The 21,262-nt window shown below is 37.9% G+C and overlaps 2 protein-coding genes across 5 annotated transcripts in view; one reads left to right on the top strand and one right to left on the bottom strand.

The window, feature by feature from the left end:
- Nucleotides 1-9,977, top strand: part of SMC6 (structural maintenance of chromosomes 6) — a 38,732-nt gene extending 28,755 nt beyond the window's left edge. For 2 of the 4 annotated variants that reach the window (XM_039721614.1, XM_039721611.1), the window contains exons 21-27: nt 944-1,081; nt 1,820-1,965; nt 2,639-2,764; nt 3,423-3,528; nt 5,331-5,483; nt 7,187-7,284; nt 8,564-9,006. In XM_039721614.1, coding sequence (XP_039577548.1) covers nt 944-1,081; nt 1,820-1,965; nt 2,639-2,764; nt 3,423-3,528; nt 5,331-5,483; nt 7,187-7,284; nt 8,564-8,672 — 876 coding nt within the window. In that variant the 3' untranslated portion in view covers nt 8,673-9,006. Of the gene's footprint in view, nt 1-943; nt 1,082-1,819; nt 1,966-2,638; nt 2,765-3,422; nt 3,529-5,330; nt 5,484-7,186; nt 7,285-8,563; nt 9,007-9,706 lie in introns of those variants that run through there. The other 2 variants (XM_039721612.1, XM_039721613.1) reach the window with 2 other exon arrangements.
- A 3,928-nt stretch (nt 9,978-13,905) lies between these two features.
- VSNL1 (visinin like 1) overlaps nt 13,906-21,262 on the bottom strand; it is an 86,684-nt gene continuing 79,327 nt past the window's right edge. The window contains exons 3-4 of the mRNA XM_039721621.1: nt 16,582-16,797; nt 13,906-15,658 (exon numbers count right to left, since the gene is read on the bottom strand). Of these exons, the coding sequence (XP_039577555.1) occupies nt 15,461-15,658; nt 16,582-16,797 (414 nt within the window). The 3' untranslated portion in view covers nt 13,906-15,460. The remainder of the gene's footprint in view (nt 15,659-16,581; nt 16,798-21,262) is intronic.

Genomic DNA, 21,262 nt, shown 5'->3' with positions numbered 1-21,262 from the left:
TAAGGCAAGCCATCTAGTTGACAAGGATGAAGAAAAAAGTATGTCCTAATTTATGTCATTCTTTATACATCTTTGCTTCTCTGGAAAGATAATGACTTGAACAATATCAGAATAGAGGTTGCTGGTGAAGGGTCTGGAGCACAGTTCCTGTGAGGAGCAGCTGAGGAAGCTGTGGCTGTTTAGCCTGGAGAAAAGGAGGCTCAAGGGGGACCTTACCAGTCTCTACAACCACCTGAAAGGAGATAGTAGTGGGGTGGGGCTCAGTCTCTGGTCCTGGGTAACAAGTGACAGAAGGAGAGGAAATGGCTTCAAATTGCACCTGCGGAGGTTTAGTTTAGATATGAGGAGCAAAATTTTCATGGAAAGGTTTGTAAACCATTGGAACAAACTGTCCAGGCAAGGGGTGGAATCACTACCTCTGGAAGCATTCAAAAAATGTATGACTGTTGTACTTTGGAGGATGTGCTTTAGGGGTGTGTATGGTGGTGGTTTTGGGTTGATGGTTTTACTTAATGTTTTCAAAGGTTTAGTCCAACCTTAACTATGCTATGATTCTATGATTTTATATTACAGGTATAGCAGGACATTGAATTTTCACATGGAAATGCAGTTCTGGCTGATATCACACAGGCAGCAGAAGTTCCAGATAGAATATAGTGTAAAAAATACATGCAGCTTTTTGAGCTTTAGGAGAAAGCATAGTTTTTTTTTAAAGATTAAAACATCACCTCAAGATATAATTCCTAAAATCATTACATGTATTTGTTCCTTGTTGGAATTGAGCATAGACTTTCTCATGAGCTGCTTTTAAAGCTCCCAGACTCTAGAAGTAGTGTTACTGAAAGCAAAAGAAGTAAGAACAACCTGTGAGAAGTCAGTAAACACTGGAGAGATTCTCAGGAATCTACCCCAAACAGCTCACATCGTGATTTGTTCCAAACAGGCTGAATTAAGCCAGGCTGAGTCAGAAGTGGAAAACAGTAAACGCCATTTGCAGCACTATGAAGATAAACAGAGAGAACACGTGGCTTGCATAAATAAGCACAAAGATTTACTAGTTTCCAAAGAAAAGGAATTAGAGGTATGTGTGGTGGGGGTTTTTTTAGCTATTGAAGTCAGATGGTCATGATTCTTCTAATATTTAATAATAAATCATTCCACTTGTATAACATACAGACCATATTATTATACTCAGCTGCACTGAGTAGTCTCTCAGCTATGTCCTACACTGACTATGTAAAGCAAGTAAAGTAATTTTGTGTAAGTGAAAACTGAGGCCTCTTTTTTTTCTGATAGGACACCAGTTCTCTCTTGACAGATAAATTAGGGTTCATCTATCTAGGATCATTTCTTCTGTCTTTTTCAATGAGAAAATTAAAATTACTTAACATTTGCGGCTTAAATTAAATAATATTGTTTTGGTTTCTTGGATGGTAGGGTTTTCCTTGTACAGACCCCATATCTGATCTTCTGAAGACTTACCTAATCAATCTTTATTAACTAACTCTGAAATCACATCCATAAAGACTTTTGGAAGACTGCCCTATTTAAATATGGTGATTTTTGTTCCTTATTTATCTGCATTAGCTAAATAACTGTGATTGTATTAAAAATCTTGGATACAGTTCTTGGCACTGAAATAACTACCCATGTATAAATGTTGTTGATAAAATTGTTAACTGGGTTTGCTGTAATGGAAACAGAAAGAACACAAGAATATTGTTGTTGCTTGGAGTTTGTAGCATAAAATACTTGTTGTGAAGACTAAACAGATTTTTGAAAAATGTGACAATTATTTGAGTTTCAAACATTCCTTTAGGAAAAAATGGCAAAAGCAAGGCAGATCTTCTCAGAGCCCATCAAGGTCAGCAGAACTGTTAAAAGTCTTGATGCAGAAATGAATCGCTTGAGAGAGAAGATAAATTTAGAAAGCAGTCACCGTGGAAACAGAGAAGAAATAATCCAGTAAGTCATCTTTACTCTCTAAAACAGTTCAGATAGGATGGAAAAGAGAGGGGAAAGAAGAGTTTTCTTACTGACTCACTATGTGTTTATGTGTGTTTTTACTACTTAAGCTGTCTATGAAGCTGTAGAAATGTTTTGTACTGGTTCTCCCAGTACTGAACAGGCTTAAGAGTCCTGAAACACCTTACAGTGATTTTAAGCAGCATCTGTGCTGTATATAAGATGTCACCAATAATCAGATACCCTCTTAGTGTTTTGAAATATCCCAGTTATGATGATATGAATTTAACTCGCCATTGTTTTGTGATGCATTAAGGATTAAGCATAATTCTAGTTTGAGTAACTAATGCACAAGCTGCGAAGCTCCATGAGTGTGTTTTAAGGAAGCACTCCCCTCAGATATTCTTGAGCATGGAGGAACCAGTCATTCATTCTCCTTGGTGAAAGAGTTTATTTTCAAAATAATTAAAAATAAAATTAAGATTTCATTTTGGTCGACATTTCATTGTAAACAGTGTCTTACTTATCAAATGCTTTTAGCTTTCACATAAATTCTCACAAGAAAGTTTTCATTTTAATATTTTGGTTATCAAAATGATTTTCAGCATTTACAACAATAGCTCAGTTTTAATGTAATGCATATTACTCCTAACCTTTCTGTTAATTAAAACAGGCAATTTTATTATGCAAAGGAAAGATACGAGGATGCAAGCAATAAAGTGAAGAACTTGAGGAGATTTATTGCGGTGCTGGACGAAGTGATGACAGAGAGGCTCAAAGTATATCGGCAGTTCCTAAGGTGAGTTTAAGACAGTGTTCACAACAATCTTTTTAACCTAAGCTTGCTCCCCCTTTCAATCTTATCATGCCTGAGAGTTTAGAGGCAGCCTGGACTGACAGCTGGAAAAGCAGTGAGATAGTGGAGCCTGTATTTTGCTTCATCCCAAAGACCTCAACTGTGTTTACTTAATCCAAGGCAGTTCTGTCTTAATGCTGGTTTTGGTCAGTAAAATGTCAGCAACATATGAGGACTTGAAATAATCTGGGCTATCACTAATTTTTATTGATTACAAGCAGTGGTGCTGAGCTCTTATAATCTCATTTTAGGTCAAACGATTCTCCTCTGCTCTGTGCTGAAAAATTTTGAAGATCTTGATTCAGATTCTATAATTTGACATTACTGTGCATTACTGCATTACTGTGTACACCCCTTCTTTCTTGCTTCAGTCCCTTAATATCTTATACCTATCCATGAATATTTTGTTGTTCATCCTTCAAAAGGATTGTCTCCAGTATGTCTAATATTGCCCACTTGAGAGTGCAGTTGATTTTGGGGGAAAGTTGTTGTTGGAGAAGGGCTTAATACTTAATGATGTGGAACTGTTGATGAAAATCTTTTGTCACTTTTTTATGTACTTAAAAACTTGCTCCCCTAATGCTTGTTTGTTTGATTTAAGGAACCTTTCTATGCAATGCAAACTCCACTTCGAGCACTTACTACGTGTTCGAGGTTGCTCTGGACATATAATTTTTGATCACAAGAATGAGACACTTTCCATAACAGTAAGTTATTTTATGCTACTTCAGTTACTATAATACATAATGAATTATTATCTGTTTTAGTCTCAGATACTAGAAATGCATTGAAAATTATAGAAAAAAAATTGGTTTTCCCTCTGCAAAATGTGATACACTAAGTTGTAGTATTATAAATATCCTGATCAATTAATCAAGTAATCAATTTAATAATATGAGTTATGATTACAAGTAGAAAATTGTGAAGTATAAGGTGTAGAAATGTTACGTGTGTTGTGCTTGAAATATGCAGCCATAGGAACCTCACCAAGAAATTGCTGGACTTCTTTGTTTTGGTTAAGAAACTATGGAGACTGTCATGCACACCAATTATGCTGCTTGGAAGCCCCTTACCCTTCCCATCTTGGTTTGAATATCAGTGATTTCCACCAGTAGACCTCAGCAGAGATGACCAATGACTGTTTCAGGATAAGAATACTGATAAAGTTACATAGCTAGCAAAACCAGTCATTGCAAAGGTTAAATTTAAGAGTGGGCATATTATGTATGCATAGTATGTAAAAGAACTTATGTAACAATGATTCAGCAGAAAAAGTATGTAAAAATGGCTGGATTTTGTCTGTTAAGCAGGACACATTGGAGGAGTTTCCAAAAGCCTCGCTGAAGAAGTGTCTGCTTAATCACATCAAACTTATCCAACACTTACCCAGAGTATTTGATAAGTTTCTTTCATCCCATTTGGTGACAGTAGGATGTTGTTGAAAACAAGCAAGGACAGAAAACATTACCATTTTAAATGGTTGCTAGATTACAAGGAATAAATGTGGATTGGTCATCCAGTCTTTCAAAATAACTCCTGGTTCATTGATAGGAAGTTCAGCAGTATTTGTGCGATTCTAAAATGGCACTAGTTGTTATTTAAACAATTTAATGCAGGAAAGCTTCAATAGGTTTTTTTTCTGTGTAACTTTTAACATACATCCCAGAAAGTTTTATCATGGATTTATTTACTTTTGTTTCTGTGAGAGACTTCAGTTTTAGGGATTAAGGGGAAAAATGTGCAGTGGCAACATAAATACATGTCACAGTCTTAATTAGACAGGTGAAGCACATGCATCTGAAGAACTAAACTCAGTCCATAAAATATCAAGTCATTACTTGACTTCATCAGAATATATTTTTTTAATAGCTGGTGTCTCACATATCTTACAAAAGAGATCTGTATTTAGTCAAGGAATGTAAGTTGCCAAAAGAAAACATTTCCCTGTAAAAAAAATATTCCGCTTCAAAATAATCCATATTTGCCTTAACTTGTTAAAGGCAATGCAGTTAACAGGGCAAGAAAATGCCCAAGTTTCATCTTACAGAAGGAGTACCACAAGATGTCATCATAATCAATGTAACCAAATGGCTGTTCCCAATGTTTAATGTATTCCATGTAAGGAATCCCTTCCTCATTTAAAATTCTTCTGTAAATCAATTACCTGATTTTCTATTGTACCTGGCAACCATGGGATTTTACTGTTATGTAAACATTTATGTTGACATTTATTAAACACTGTGTAGCAGATATTAGAAATAGATATTTGAATAACAAAACTCTGGCACAGTTGTTCAATCTGTTCAGTGTGTATGATTGGGATAGAAGAAGTTGCAGTGATCCTAGAAATGTGTTACTGAATGGTTAGGAGCCATCCCATTCTGTGAAATGCAGAAAAGTGTTTTCAAGTGATCTCTGTTCATGTATAATGTGTTGCTGTTAAAATTATGATTCTGTTCGTATGTCTTCATCTCAGATTTAAAAATTGCTCCAATATTTTTATTTCAAGGTTCAGCCTCGAGAGGAAGAAAAATCTGCCCGTAGTGATCTGAGATCCTTATCAGGAGGTGAACGTTCCTTCTCCACAGTTTGTTTCATTCTTTCTCTGTGGAACATTTCTGAATCTCCTTTCAGATGCATGGATGAATTTGATGTCTACATGGTATAGTTTAAACTTAAACTGTATCTTCCATTCTGTTTTGTATAAATTAGCAAAATAGTTGTGTTTTTACTTGTATTTGGTTAGATTTAAATTTAAATTAGGTTAGATTTAAAACCACTGTAGTTAACTGTAAATTATAAAAAGCCTCCAAACCAAAATCAAAATCCCACAAAACAAAATTTGTTAGTGATCTTATTCACTTAAATAAAAGCTTATTTTGTTTCTGAAGTTGGTATCCAGAAATATGAGTCTTTCTGTTAGTTTATGTGCTCAAACCATTGTTCAGCACAAAACCAAGAAATCAGCTGGTGCTGTGTTTGTCAGAGGTTGACTTTGTATATTGCTGGGACATTCTGGGCTTGGCATGTGCTTTGATTGCTGCCAAATTTGAGATCAGTGTGGGTTTTTGCAGAGCAAATGTAGCAATTGGGTTCACTGTTGCTGCTCATTTTATAGAAACTCATACTTCAGCTAGGAGAATGTTTCCAAGATGTTGGAATGCAGAATAATGACCAATAAATACTAATGTTAGCTAAAACTAGTGCATCATGTTTTTGTGTACAGCTTCCCTGGACAGGCCACTAACCCATTTTGAATTTTTTTTTTTTTGAAGATTTATTTCCTACTTATTAAATATGCAGGGTGGTATGAATTTGAGCAGATATTTACTTCTGTGAGACAAAATTTTCATACTGCCTTATTTAATTTTGTCTCAGTGTCCCTTCCTCATCAATCATTTATTTACTAGGAATCACTTAGAGGGAACAAAGATAATATGGTTTCTATTAAAGAAGTTCAAAAAGGACAGTATTCATCTAAGGTAGTGAAGCGGTTGTTTTTCAGCCAACTTTCAGATCTTAGATCCTCTTGTAAAAGTTAGTTGTGCAGAAGTTTATCCATCTTTCCTGAGAAGGATGGATACTCAGAAGTGTAGGCCTTGCAAAGAGCTTGTATGTCATCTATTCCATAAATTATTCCACACAATTTATCTTTCCACTGCACTGCCAGTACTGCAGTCTTATTGTCCACACGTTCTGTAGTTACTCCTGGTGTAGTCACAGAGCCCCACCACATGAGGACTCCACGGTGTGTTTTTGTGGGAGATCTCTGCTTTCATGAACAGTAGGGCACAGCAGCAGTAGAGCTTTGTTGGTCCCTCCTAGTAACAGCTTCCTCTTGCACATCCTTTTCAGGAAGCCTAATGCATAAGGTTCCATTTAAAATAGTAATAATGATAATAACAATAATAAACCTAATAAAAACAAGTTCCATAATATCATAGGTTTCATGGAGCCCTAAAATCCTTTCAGGTGATTTTTCAGGCAGGATTTTACAGGAAATATTATTCTGCGAAAGTACAGTTCATCTCAGCATACCAATAAAGTAAGAAGTACTGTATGTACATCAAAGATGATAGAAAAACACTATAAGTAGATGAATGTGTGACTTTTCTGATAGAAGCTTTCCATTGCCATGTTTGCTAAAAAGTACAGACTAAGAAGTTCCCAGGCTATAATTTGTAGCTTTTAAATTTTTACCCTAATGTTTCTCCAGGTTTTCTTAGTTTTTATTAGTCTTATTTAGATATTTTCTTTAGTCAGCCTTGACTGTATAGCAGTTAATTCTGGTAGGTTTTCTAGAATCATGCTTTCTAATGTATTTATTACTGTCAGTACCACTACCTGACAAATCTTTTTCTTTAGGATATGGTTAACAGAAGAATTGCCATTGACATGATTCTGGAGAGGGCTGATTTTCAGCGGCATCGACAGTTCATTTTGTTCACCCCCCTGAGCATGAGGTAATACTCTTGTGGCTTATTTCAGGATACAAGAATTGTATCCTGAAATAAAGGGAGTTCTCTTGCAAGGAGTGTATTTGAAAAAGTTGAATGTGAGGAGAAAGAAATTTTGCTGTTTGTCGCAGTAGAAGATAAAAAAGGCAGCAGTTTTGTGAATTTAAAGAGTTTTTTTAACATAATGGTAATTCAGTGGGACTTGAATCAGTTTATCTGAAATAACAACTTTTAGAAATGTTTGATGTTGTCAAACAGGCTCTTCTTAGCTTAGCTTTGTATGTCCCTCTCCTCTCCCAAAAATAACAAAAGATCGGATTTGTTTTCTGTTAATACTATACTACTTTAAAGGGGTTTGTCATTTGAGTTGATTTTATTTTCTAGGTTTTAATGTTGCTGATCTAGAGAGTCATAGCTTATACCATGTTTTCCTGTTTTAAATTTGTCATCTAGTGGTTCAACATTCTTTCAAAACCTCTATATAAAACCCTGGTAGAGCCATTCCCAGTTTAAGGGGACAGTCATGTCTAACCTTGTGCAGGCAGCCCCTCTCTATTAACCCCGTGTAACTAGTGAAGCTTAAAAGGGTAATTAAAGCAGTCTTCAAAAAGAAGTTGATTTATTCCTAATTGTCTTCCCTAACTAAAGTATATAAAAAGTAGAGTAGTGGTATCTGTTGTTATTTCAGTGCTTTTGAAGAGATTTTCTGAAACTAGTAAACAGATTTTTTTGTATGGTTACTGTTGAAAAAATTAGTAATTCAAGTTCAGTTTGAATTTGTTATATTGTTCCATGTTTCATGTTCAGCAAACATTACATTTAAGAAAAATATGGGGGCAACTTCAGGAAAAATCCATTTAGAATAATCAGTGAAGAAGCCATGTGAATTTATGTTTAGCAAATTATCTCAGTTTGTTGGGATTGATTACGTGTGTGTATAGTGTGTGCTACTTCAGTATCTGTAAGGCAAATCCTTACTTGTATTCCATCATTTGTTCATTTGGAGATTTTGGTAAAATAACCTTTTCTCTAGTTAAGGCAGTCTAATTGTTAGAAATCACATGACTGAAATGAGTGCTTGTCATTACCTCAAGATTTTATTCAACTTGAGCCCAGGATCAGTTCAGTGAAGCCCAAACTTCACCTCATGTTACTGTTTTTTAAAACTGTCAAAGAAAAAAGGTGGAGTTATTTAAAGGAAAATATGTAGTATAAAGAATCAAATGGAAGTACTAAAATTCTTGGAGAAGAAACACTGTTTAAATGATGCATCCTTTATTTTTAGTTCTCTGCCTACGAGTCCCCATATTCGAATCCTCCGCATGCCAGACCCTCCAAGAGACCAAAGAACACTGAATTTCCAAAATAGGAATGACGGAGATGAAGATCAATAACTATCTCTGTATGAATATGGTATTATATTGAGGACAAATGTGTAATAATATATGTAAAATTATTGCTTCCTGATTCTGAAATAGATGATAAATTGTTAGATACTCTCAGGAAGATATTTCTGTATTGTTATTAATTATTTTTAACGGATTACTGTGTGTGCACAGAAGAAGAATAAGCACAGTTTGGATGGGGAGAAAATTTTGAATGTTCTGTTGATATTTTTAGCTACCAACTGTAGAATTTTTTATCTGTTGTTCTGACTTTTCTTCTGAAAATTTTGAAATATATTTTGTATAACTATAAAGTAATATTTTAATAAACTGTTTGAACTGATACTTGTGGTAATGTTTTAGTGTCTCTGCACACTTAAAATTAGCATTAAATTACAAATATTGTTTTCTTCCTAGCTATGCTTTATTTCTTAAATGTGTGGTAATTAATACATGAAGTAAAATGTGTTTCATTTCTTTTCCAGTGAAACCGTAGTAGGTGAATATGAGCAACTATTAGAACTTATACTTGCATAAATAGAAAAGGGAAAATTTTATTTGTAGTATATTATCTTGGCGGGAAAATAGTTCTTTCATTCCTTTCTTAATGAGTTTGAGTGTCTTTGGACATGAGCTTACAGAATCTAGCAAGCTGTGTCTTTATAAACCTAGATTCTTCATTCCAGTGAAGAACACTGGTTCTTATACACTCTTGAGTTTCCAGGTAGAGAATAAATCTCTAAATATTAATTTTATTATACTAAACTAAAGAGACACAAGTCTTTCCAATATATAGGAATGAAGTAGAATAAGAATTTTGGGAAATAATACATTAAGTTTCCTACAGCATTGTAGAGCTGTGTTTCGTTGGGTCTGCCTGCCCTCTTTCCCCTTCCACGTTTCCCTGGGACCAGAGTACTTAAACTTGATTTGTTTAGATACTGCAAGCATTTATTGGGGATAAGAGGGAGAAAGAAGAACCAGATTTTTCAAACTCATTCAAATTAACCTTTTTTTCTTCTCCTGTTCTTTTTTTTCTCCAGGAACTTGAAATTTTTGGCAACTTCAAAAAAACCCCACTTTTTAGAGTTCAGCTGCATTTCTTTTTTGTTGTTTTGGGGGATTTTTTTGTTGTTGTTTGATGTTACCTGGCTGCAAGAGCCATTGAGACTACTCAGAGAACGACATTCAACAGTTTTTGCACTTTTTTACTGAATAGCAGTTCCTCAATAAAACCTTATCACAGTGTAAGCTTTAACTTGACTTTGTAGCGTAATTTGTTTTCAGTCACGGCACAGTATTAAACTTGTAGGTTTCTTTAAAATACGGAAGCTGGATAAGACTTGAAAGAAATACACCTTACAGAATCATGGATCCATAAAAAATTCTGAGTTGTAAGGGACCCATCAGCTGTGTTATGTTCCCAGCTGACTTGGGGCAAGTTGAAGGATAGCATAAGGAGAAGGGCAGCTGAGCTGGAAGTGTCCTTTGGTTCCTCAGAGAGCCATTCCTCAGTGTCATCATCCTGGTCTGTAGTAGACTCCCAAGGTGACATTGCATTATTTGTATGTCTCTTGATTCTTACTTAGAGGCTTGCAACTGTGCCATTGCCAACTGTAGGCTCTGTACATTCCATCCCTGCCATGGCTTACAATGCCACCCCGGCCACTGCTGTCCTTCCCATCCCTCCTGAAGGGCCTGTGACCATCCAACAGGGCACTCCAACCACAGGACTAAGCCCACAGTTTCACTACACCAGTGATATTTAATCTCTGGGACTGGACCAAAGGCTTGAAGTGGTCTTGTTCCTCATGCTGTGCACATTAGTGTAGAAACATTTCAGCTGTGGTGCTTTGCAGCCAACAAACCTGAAGGAGATGGAGGGATCCCATTAGTTTTCTCAAGTTCTTGCATACCATGCCATTGTTCCCCAGAGGCAAGCCTGGTTTTGTTCCTTTTCTCCTTCCAATTTCTGTCAATGAGCCCTGCTGGTTCCTGTGCTAGAGCTCTTCCCCACGCTCCCCTCAGCGCGTCTCATCAGGTGTCAGAAGAGCAGGTTCGGTAGAACATCCATGATAAAAAAAAAAGATTTTTTGTTTTTGCTTACACCAGCCTTGAAGCCATGTGTTGACCTGGTGGATCTGCCTATTCCTGTCAATATTCCTTGTTACCAAAAGGATTATGGAAATTGCTACGTGTGCTTCTGATGCTTCAACCTTCAACTCAAAACCCTGAAGTCTCTTTTGATTGTCCTTGGAATTCTCTTTGCTTTTTCATCTCTGCTGGCTTGAACAACCAATAGTGGATAGTAATCAGAGGGCACTGCTGGACTGGAGAGTTTTCCAGTAATTTCTCTTACCCATGTCCCTGGGAGCCAGCAGAATTCCCCATGAGTTGGGTCTGGTCTGCATATCAGGCTGTCCCTCACCTCCCTCACTTTAGAGGGAGTTTCCTATTACTGCTACCCTTCTTTTCCTGTTATCAGAGGAGGTCTTGATGCAGGGTACTGGAGGTGTTGCTTTAGGAGGCCCCTCTGTCCCAGTAGGTCCTTTTCCCACCTCATCATCTGGCCTTGTTCCAGAGCCTCATACTTGTTGCAGAAGGTTCCAGTTCTACATGTTTCCAGGAGGAGGAGGAACCTCCCTCCCAGCATGTGGAGTGACCTGCTTCCAGCCTTCATCTTGAGCAGACCCTTGACTAAAAGGCCCTTGACTAATTACCCTGCAGGGTTCTGAGTCCACCTGCTTCTCCACTACAATGGAGGTTTGAGACTCCTGGGAGCCTCGATACTGTGGCATCTCTGTAAATAACCTATCCCACTTGTTCACTCAAATACCATATAGCCTGTACACTTCCTCCTGAAGCCCCTTCACCTGGTGACAGCTCCTCAACCACAGCACACCTTCTGCAAAAGAACTTTTTGTCGGCCCCAGCCTCTCAGAGAGGCATCAGGCACTCCTGGGACCTGCAGAACTGCCTCTGCCCTCAGCACCCCTGGCTGTCCAGAAGCCTCTGACACAGCTGGTTCCGTGATCCAGCAGCTGCAGGGGAGTGAGCTCTACATGTCATCCTCAACTGGGGAAGCTTCCACTGCTACACAGATACAGCAGGGGCTGAAGGGATCTTTTTGTGCTCTTCTTCACCAGGCACTGAGTCTGTTTCCCTCTCCTGGCAGACCTCGGACAGCCCAGGGTAATGGGCAGACTCCAGGCAGCTGTGAGGAGGTTACTGACAGAGAGAACCAGGCTTTTTGTCAATGTGCATGCTGCAAGAGACAGACAGAGGTCATTGACTGAACTGGGAAGGGTCTGGCTCAGCAAACCAGGAGGGATTGTTCATGATGAAGGTAAGAGGTATTTGAACACAAACAGGCTGTAAAATCTCTGTCCTTGGAAGTTTTTGGAGTCTGTTGAAGAGACTCCTGCATCTCCTTCAAGAAGGGAGCTGGACAAGAGACCTGTGAAGGTTCTTGCCCATCTAAACAATTCTATAATTCCATAATTCAAGGTACTTACACCTTTAGGATTATGTGAAGATACTGGGGGGCACCTTACAAAGTGCATGCTTGGCAAAACTTGTCTGGAAGCAGCAGGTCGAGGGAGGTGGTTCTACAGCTCTGCTCTGCTGTTGTGAGTCCTGCCTGGAGTACTGCCCCCAGCTCTGGGATCCTCTGCATTGGAAGAGCATGGACCTGTTGGAGCAGAATTAGAGGCCACAAAGATGCTCAGAGGGCTGGAGAACCTCTGCTGTGGAGACAAACTGAGAGTTGTGTCTGTTGAGTTCAGAGAAGGCTGCAGAAAGACCTCATGGCACCTTCCAGTACTTAAAGGGGCTACAAGAGAACTGGAGAGGGATTTTTTACTGCAGTGACAGGACAAGGGAGAGTGGCTTCAAACTGACAGATATTAGATTTAGATTAGATATTAGGAATAAATTCTTTATTGTGAGGGTGATAAAGCATTGGAATAGGTTGCCCAAAGAAGTTTTGGACAGCCCATCTCTGGAAGTGCTCAAGATCAGGCTGGATGGAGCCCTGGGCAACCTGTTTTAATGCAAGATGTGCCTGCAGGGGGTTGGAACAGAATCATCCCTACGGTCCCTTTCAGCCCAAACCATTCCTTGATTCTAGGACATGACCATGAGCCACATGTTGAGCTTGACTCGATTTTATAATGAAATTGGACTAGGTTTTAGACCTTTTTATAGTATGAGATAAAATGGCATTGCATTATTTCCTACTGATTCTCTTCAGTATCCAAAACAACCAAAAATGGCAAGAGTGCAGAGGCAGGAAAGAGTAAAGCATTTATCTTCATTAGTCTTCTATAATGAGTTGTGTGGAGAAAAGAGATTAAGGAAAATGAATGCATTCCTACTGAGCTAACACTTCAGCTTTCTCCCAAGCTTTTATAGACCTACTTGAAATATTGGAGGACATGGCAACAATTCTGGTCTTTTGTTCAAATCAGTACTTTGTATTTATTCTAATCGACCCCTGTACTTGATGAAGATGTGTTCCTAACTATATAATTATTATAAGCATATTTTCATGGTGGAGAATTAATTCTGAATAAACAATTACTGAAGCCCTTGCATGGATGCACTTATTTTTGCAGTGATCCTACTAAGGTCTCAAAACTAACATATTCTTGGTTCTTTAAAGACAGAGTTTAATGTAGTGGCTACCTGGAGAGAAGACTGCAGTGCTGATGCTACATTTTTGAGTTTGACTGTGTTTTTGAGTTGTTGGTCATTTTGGATGGCAGTGCATTGCTTAATGCTGCACTAAAGTAAATGGAGCCTGTCTAGACACATAAATTCAATGTGCAGGGAAACACAGAATGAGAAATTGCTTCTCATGTATGTAAACCAGAGGCATAAAATCTGAGAAGTATTCAATGTGGGCATATCATTCTCAGAAGTATGGAATTTCTAGAATGTGTATTTAAGTCATGGCCAAACACATGAAGTACACTCCTCCTTAATTTGCTCAGACTATTATATGTGTAGCCTAAGTAAAATTCTGGTGTAGAAAATGTACTTGACATTTCTGGTTTTGCTGTTTGGAATACAAAGCAACCCAAAAATCACAGTATGGCTGTGGTTTTGGCAGCCATTGATTCTGTGATCCCCCCCACAACAAATCTTAACAAGCTGTGTAAAACTTTTTGTTGCTTGTTTTCTTTTCCCTTTAATTTTAAGATGAGCTTTACTTTTTAAATTTGAAAATACAGAGAATTACTTGGTTTGTGCCATATTTTATTGGTTGATTTTTAGCTATTAAATGTAGGGTCTTGTTTCTTCATAAGGTAAGGAAGAAATATCAAACATGCAATTGTAAGGTGTTCAGATTGCTTTTTTTTTTCCTTTTAATCCAGCAAGAAACCAACTGTTTAAAGCATCAGAGAAATGGGGCATAGGAAGGTTTTTAATCTGCAATTTCTGCAGTATGATAGTTCTTCATTCTCTCCCAGGACTGTGCAGAATTTGTCACAGGATAGAGAGAAACTTGATTTGTGCACTTAGAATTGAAGAGGAAGTTGGTTCTCCTCACTATCCCTCCTTTATCATCATACTTCATGGTTAATTTATCAGTAGTGATTTTTAACATCATGTCTATTTATATTAAACACAGAGTAGTTTAGTGTCACATGGCAAGAGGGAAGTATCTTACTGCAGGAGGGAAAAAACATTAAAAACCAGGTTTAAGCTGAGCAAATAAACTGTATTTCACTTACACAGCTTAAAAATCAGGACAGGTTTAGTAGCTGTGCTGGTAAATCTTAGCAGTAGCATCTTACAGCATCAACAGCTGCTCCAGCCTTAAATACAAGAACTACAACTTCTGGTTTTGTATAATATGACTCTTCTAGTGAGTGAGTGTAAAGTAGTTTTCTTCATGCTTCAGTAATGAAATACATATTTCCCAGTGTGTAGTGACAGATAATTAAAGAGATTGAACTTTTTCTTTTTTTATTACCATGCTGAAGACATGAAATAAGAATTAGGGGAAAAGGTCAAATGTTATAAATTTATTTTGGGACATATATATTGCAACCTCTGTGGAAGCTTTTGAAAATTCTGGCAAAGATCAATACACTTCCAATAAAACCTTTAAACTTGCAATAAAACAATATTTTAAACATTATATATATATATATTTATATATATTCTTAATTAAAGGGTTAATTTTAGCAGGATTTTCTTTTTTTTTTAATATACTGCATTCCTCTGACATAGCTCTTTCCAGATTGAAGGGATGCAAATGAGGTAAGAATTAAGGCAAACCTAAAAGGCATGCAAATGAAGTACATTTATATCCACTGACAATACAAGCACGTGTGGATCAGACTTGGGAGCCGAGAAGCTCTTCCCTTCTGTCTGTCCAGTACTACTTTACAGCAGAATGGTGACATGATTTATAATAAACAGTTAACATTACCATGGGAATTCAGTGTCACTAACATTACTCAGTCTAGGAGACACAGAGCTAGCATCAGTAAAACATGAACAATAAATAATATAATTCACTGCAGCACAGGCCTGCTGCACAGGATTCAGAGGAAGAGGGTTGTTATGAAATGACATTGCACACGTCACGTTGTGGCAGTTTATTTTTATAATATATACTTTTAAAATTCTTTAGCAAATGACATTCTCATGCACACAAGTGTTTCAAACACAAGAAGCAAGTCCATTTATAGGTAGTCCAAGCAAATTTTTGTGTGTGTGGAAATAGCTGCAAACTGAATGGAACATTAAACTTCTGTGCAGTCTATGACGCATCGTACACAAGCTCATTTTTGAATGTCACACTGCAGGAGTAATACAATGGACGGATCACTCTTTGCAGCTTCTTTGAACTCATCCAGTGTGATCTGATCGTCTTTGTTCTTATCCATCTTACTGAAGATCTTGTCTACCCGTTGCTCAGGCGTCAGACCATCCTCATTCATTTTCATCATTATCACAGTGCCCACCATTTTGTAGATGGCCTTTGGAAAGAAACCAAATGGAAAATTCAACATGAGATTCAATCTAATTTTTTCATGTGATCAAATTCTGGAAATATGTTCTAACCATAAAATGATTGCAAGTTTCTCTAAAGATTGGTTTGGGTTTTTTTTTTTTTTTTTTCTTTCTTACGATCCAAAGTCCAGATACTTAAAACAAGGAAGAATATATTTTACTTTCTTTAGATGTAGGTTTATTTTGATGGTTACATTTTGCATCCCAGAATTAATTTCTTTAGCTTCCTGTTTCACAATGTAAAACTTGTAACTTACTCTCTGGATCAATTGTTCAGTTAAAATATTTCACATAAATTCGGAATAATTGGTTTTAGAAGTCACCACCCTTCAACAGGTTTCTGTGTGTACATGTGGGCACAATCTGGTATTAACTGCTGTGGCAAGGTGCCAGCAGATGATGAAGGTGATAAACTTCATCCTTCCTCTTACAAGTTGTGGTCATCTTAAAGCCCATCTGTGAGAGCTCACTTAAAATAGAGTGTTGTTATCCCTGTAAATTTCTGTAATCATCTGAAGTTAATCTCCAGCAAGGCTTCAGCTACTTGAGCTACAGTTCAATAATTTCATGGGTGTCAAGCGACTGAGATGGGCTTTGTAAATCCTGTGCTGTTCTTGTGATTAATCCATTCATCAGAGGAAAAAAAATCTCAGGATATTTAAAAGCTTATATGCACATATGTACTCTGCAATTCTCCAAGATTACATCTATTAACAAACATGTTAGTGTGCTTGTACCACTTGGGCACCAGTCAGTGCAGGATTAATGTGTGTAGTGTGCATTTAATGTACTGTACAGCCTCTGGTGAGCCTGAAATCTAAAGTCTGTGTGAACAAGGAATCAAATTTTATTAACATTGTGATGTTTTTGAGTGTCATATTGATCTCACCTCTATAATTTCCAGCATTTCCACTCTTGTAATTTTACCATCACCATCCAAGTCGTACATGTTGAAGGCCCAGTTCAGCTTTTGCTCAAAACTGCCTCGTGAGGTGATGGACAGGGCACAAATGAACTCTCTGAAGTCGATGGTCCCATCTCCGTTTTTATCAAAGGTTCGGAAGGCGTGCTGGGCAAACTTAGAAGCATCTCCATATGGAAAGAACTGCAAAATAAAATAATATATAGAACTGTGTTAATGCAAAGAAGAGAGCTGTATATGTGACTGCAGAAGACCAAAGTGAGGCATTTATAAAGAGTGGCTGGTGAGCTTTGTGGGAAACTGAGGATCTGCAATGTAAGGTTCCCTAACTGGAATGATTATTAAAAACTTATTTCTATAAAAGTTGCTCAAGTTTCCACAAGCTATAATGCAAATATATATAAGCTACTTTAAAGTTAAATTAACTAGATGAATCTTAAAATAAATTTGAGTGTAAATGGTAGATTGTGTGTAATATTCTCTGACTAGGAAATGAAGAAGCTAGGATGCATTCTAAGAGAATTTTAACCAGCCCCTGACATGTTGCAAACAAGTGTATGTGTAGGATTGTTGTTATATAACTTCATTTATTTTAAAAAAAGTAATCCACATGTAGCATAAAAAACCCACATGAACATATGTTCCATTCTCAAACCAGCATTCAAGTACACAAGATGAAAACAGATTCAGTTAAACAGTATAGTGCAATGCTTTTCATGTTTAATATCCTAATATCCTTCAGTGAACACTGCAATTGACTGTAGCTTAACAGAGTATTTTAAATGACTACAACATGTAGGTTTTCAGCTGATATATTTTCCCCTCAGGAAGTGTATGGTTTATGAGCAGGTAGTTGTTGTTTCTGTGGGCCAGACTCAAGAAAACACACCCCTAAAGAAAGGGAGTCTTAAACCAGTGCTAAAGTCCTATTGCAGTGCAGGGACCATACACAAACAATTTTTGTTATTATATTCCCAGCACAATTTCATGGAGGTTTTCCTGCTCCTAAAATATAAACATGCATTACTCTCCATATGAGAGCCATCTTATTTTGTTCTTTTTAAAATTCCAATTCTTATAAAGTACTGCATTTATAATGTAAGATTGAAGGAAAGTCTTCGGTGGCAGCTAAATGGAACTGCATTTTACAATTTTCCATTTCCCCATCCAGAGCTGTGTCTTGCCTTAAAAATGCAAAACTTAGAGCTCAGCCAGCTGCTTGCACTATGTGGCCATGTGGAACTTGTTAGGAGCCACTGCTGCGTTGTCACAGGGATCTCAACCTGAAAGTTTCTTTTCAACTTTGTTTTCTCTGAAAGAACATTTGGTATTGTCTCCTCCTGAAAATGTAACTTCTGTGCCTGTACTGAACCCAACCTCATTTCTGTTCTGATAATCATAACTGATGGAGAGGTCGAGGTGCTGCTGCAGATCCTTCTGTACTTTCTCTTTCTGGCCATTCAAAATGATCATGGTTGGGCTCATCAACAGATACAAAGATATTTGGGTTCTCTGATACAACTCAGGATTTCAGTGGCTGCAGTTACCAGACCTTGCTCAATTGTTCTTCTAGTGACAACCTCAACTTTTTCTCAAAGCAAGGAGAGCTCCCTCCATGGGAAAGCTCCTTGGGCTCACAGCCTGGCATTCAGGGTCAGAACAAAGTTTGCAAATGTTATCCAAAACCTGAATGTTGTTTTCAGGTTCCTCATTGCTTCCTCTTGCCCATGTCCCAGCTCCCCCTCCAATTCCTGTTCCAGGTCCGAATGGTAACATAGGTGATATTTCATTTTATGTGTATATGTAGAATGTGCCCTTCTCCAGTCCCCTGCTGAGAGGTTAAGAATTGGCTCTCATGGCCTGTATTCCACCATGAATTCCATGTCCCCCACCTTTTATTCTTGAGAGTTTGCTGGCTGTTCAAAGCTGAAAGGACAAATCTTTTGCTTTTTAAATCTGTGCTGATGACACTGTCATGTGATGCTTGTGTAACAGAACAAAACACTTCAAAGTTTTACAGTCTTTCCAAGTATTTTTTCTCAGAGCTGACTGCTGCTGAGGATGCTGCCTGATCTCTCTGTTCCTGTGACTGTCACTGTACAGTCTCTATAAAGGAAAGGTAAATAACTGGAGGGAACTGAGACTGTTCTTTTCATTGTCCAGAAAACCAAAATACAGAAATGGTGCAAACATACTGGTGAGATCAAAGAATGAAAGCACAATGGAAAAGCAAGCCTACACAAAAGGTGAAGAATGTCAGACACCCAAAAACATGTAGGAGTCGAAGAACAAAGTGGGGAATTAGGTTGGGTCAGTGGCTGGGGATCCTGAAAACCATTTTTAAGTTGTTCTGAAACATATTTTTCAGTCTTCCACTGAAGGAGCATCTGCAAGCTGTGCCTACCTCTTTGCTGGTCAAACCATTAGCCTCATGTAGCAGTTGGAAAAACATCCTTCTAATTTTTTTATCACAGACAAGACCATGCTTTTTTTCTTTTTTGAGGTGAAGAAGACAGTGGCACTGCTCAGCTAAGTCTTGGCCTTTACAGTATCATATGGAACTGTTACCTGGTTTTAATTTTTTTTTCCTACTTGTCTTCCTGTAGGGAGTAAATGCAGTAAAATGTCCTTTAGGGACTGAAGGCTTAGTTTTCCAGTCTGTACCTGCTGATTTGTAGTATTTTTAGCTCAGAACAACCCAAAAACATTGTCAAAACTTGTTTAAAAACCTACTTGAAGATTTCCATTGGCCTGTTTTGAAACTATTCATAAATAAGACATGAAATAAAGAAAACTAAAACAATTACAGAGCAAAAGATGCCAGCTCTGGTAAAACATTGTTTGACTATTAAAACACAGTGAGGCCTTAGCAAAGTATAAAGGCTCAGGCTTCAATTACTTTCATAGCTCAAGCCAAGTGGCAATGGGAGACAGGGATCTCTGAAAGACAAACACCAAGTTTTTGTCAGAGGGAATATGAGGAGGGTGGTTTAGTTTGCCTCTTGCATGAGCTCAGTGAATAGTTCAGAACAAAAGTAAAGAAACACAACTGGGATTTTCAGATACAGCTTCAGCTTTCAGAGTTCCGTGCAAAGCCTTGACCAGGTGATCAATCCACATATGAAAGCAATGAGTTCCCTTCTACTGCAACCTGCCACTGAAAAGGGCACTCCATGCACCAGCATTGTGTCCTGATTTACCTTTTTCCTCCAAAAATCAAGACAAACTATACCAGCCAGTTCCATGGATGACCCAACACTGCTCATTCCTTTGTTTCTGCTTCTCTGACTTCTAGGGAAAGGCCTCCCTGGTCTAGAGAAAGGTGTCCCTGCCCATCCCAGGAGGCTGGAACTAGATGATCTATAAGGCCCTTTTCAACCCAATCCATTCTAGGATTCATCTCTTGCTTGGTCTGTATATCTTCTAACCAGTTAGATCAACATGCTGGGGTGTGAACAAAGTGTTCACTACAGTCAACTGCCAATTAAGAAAAGTAATAGGAAGATTTAAGAAAATTCATTTAATCTGCTTCTAAATTTTGTATGAGGATTTTCTTCCCAATTCTTAGCTCCCACTGTGTTTCTGGACACATTCCTGGTGTACGAGGACATTCAGTCAGGCCTGGAATCAGAATATCTAGTGAATAACACCTACAATTTGTACAGAACTCTTGGGGAAACTGATCAAATACCTGGAAATATTTATCTGCTTGGCTGCAGCTGCTTTAGCCTCTTTGAAGTGATGCTGTTCACAGGCAACCCAGTTATCAATTCATTCAGATCATCTTTGGGAGGGAATTATTGCAAAAGCAGGAAGCATATGCTAAAGCATATGGCTAAAATTTTAGCATGTGGCTAAAACAAAATTTTAGCACGGCTAAAGAAAAAAAAACAACCCCAAATTGACTTCCCCAAATTCCCCCATGATAGGGAGGGGTTAGGAAAGAAAAGGTCTCTCCATCTTTAATAGGATGGGGTAGAGTGAATCTATAGACTGGCCTGAGTAGTGCTTTGTTTTCCACATGATGTTTTATCAGGGGATATTGGGATGAATTTCTATTAACAGGGAAATTCTGCTATAAAATAGAGAAAACTAGAATTTCACTAGTGTACAGAAAGCAGGGCACTCTGCCTACACATGCCCAGGTGACAACTCTGTCACTGATGTAAGGTCACAGCTTCCAGAGCTGGTGTGGGAGCTGGAGGTGGGAAAGCAGGAGATGGCACAGGGCTTCTGTACCCCAGGCTTGGAAAGGATGAAGAAGCAGCTCTGATTCCCCTACCAGAGCCCATCTGGGGCTCAGCACCACCAGCTCTGCTGAGAGCTGAAGCAGAGAAGGGGAATGAGGGGGTGCAAGTACAACCATTGTCAAGGGTCAGCACATAAAAACAAGTCAAGCAGTTGGTTCTCATGGGAAAAACTTTAAACATTTGATGCTGTTATGGTTTAGGAAGGAGTTACCTCCCCTTCTTATCTACTTTATTAGTGTTTTATTTTGTAAGTCTGCTAGGCATCCAAGCTAACTTTGTAAGTGAAGAACATGAGGACTTCAAGAATCAGAAAGTTTGGCTGCTTTTGGAAGCTCAGACAGGTATTTTAATAGCAACCCTCTTAAAGTTGAACCCAGATGAGGTTACCTGTTGGTCTA

The sequence above is a fragment of the Passer montanus genome, unplaced genomic scaffold (genome assembly GCF_014805655.1).
Source record: "Passer montanus isolate IOZ18808 unplaced genomic scaffold, ASM1480565v1 scaffold46, whole genome shotgun sequence".
Lineage (NCBI taxonomy): Eukaryota > Metazoa > Chordata > Aves > Passeriformes > Passeridae > Passer > Passer montanus.
Note: the sequence above shows the minus strand (reverse complement) of the source record. Positions and strands in the feature narration are given on the sequence as shown.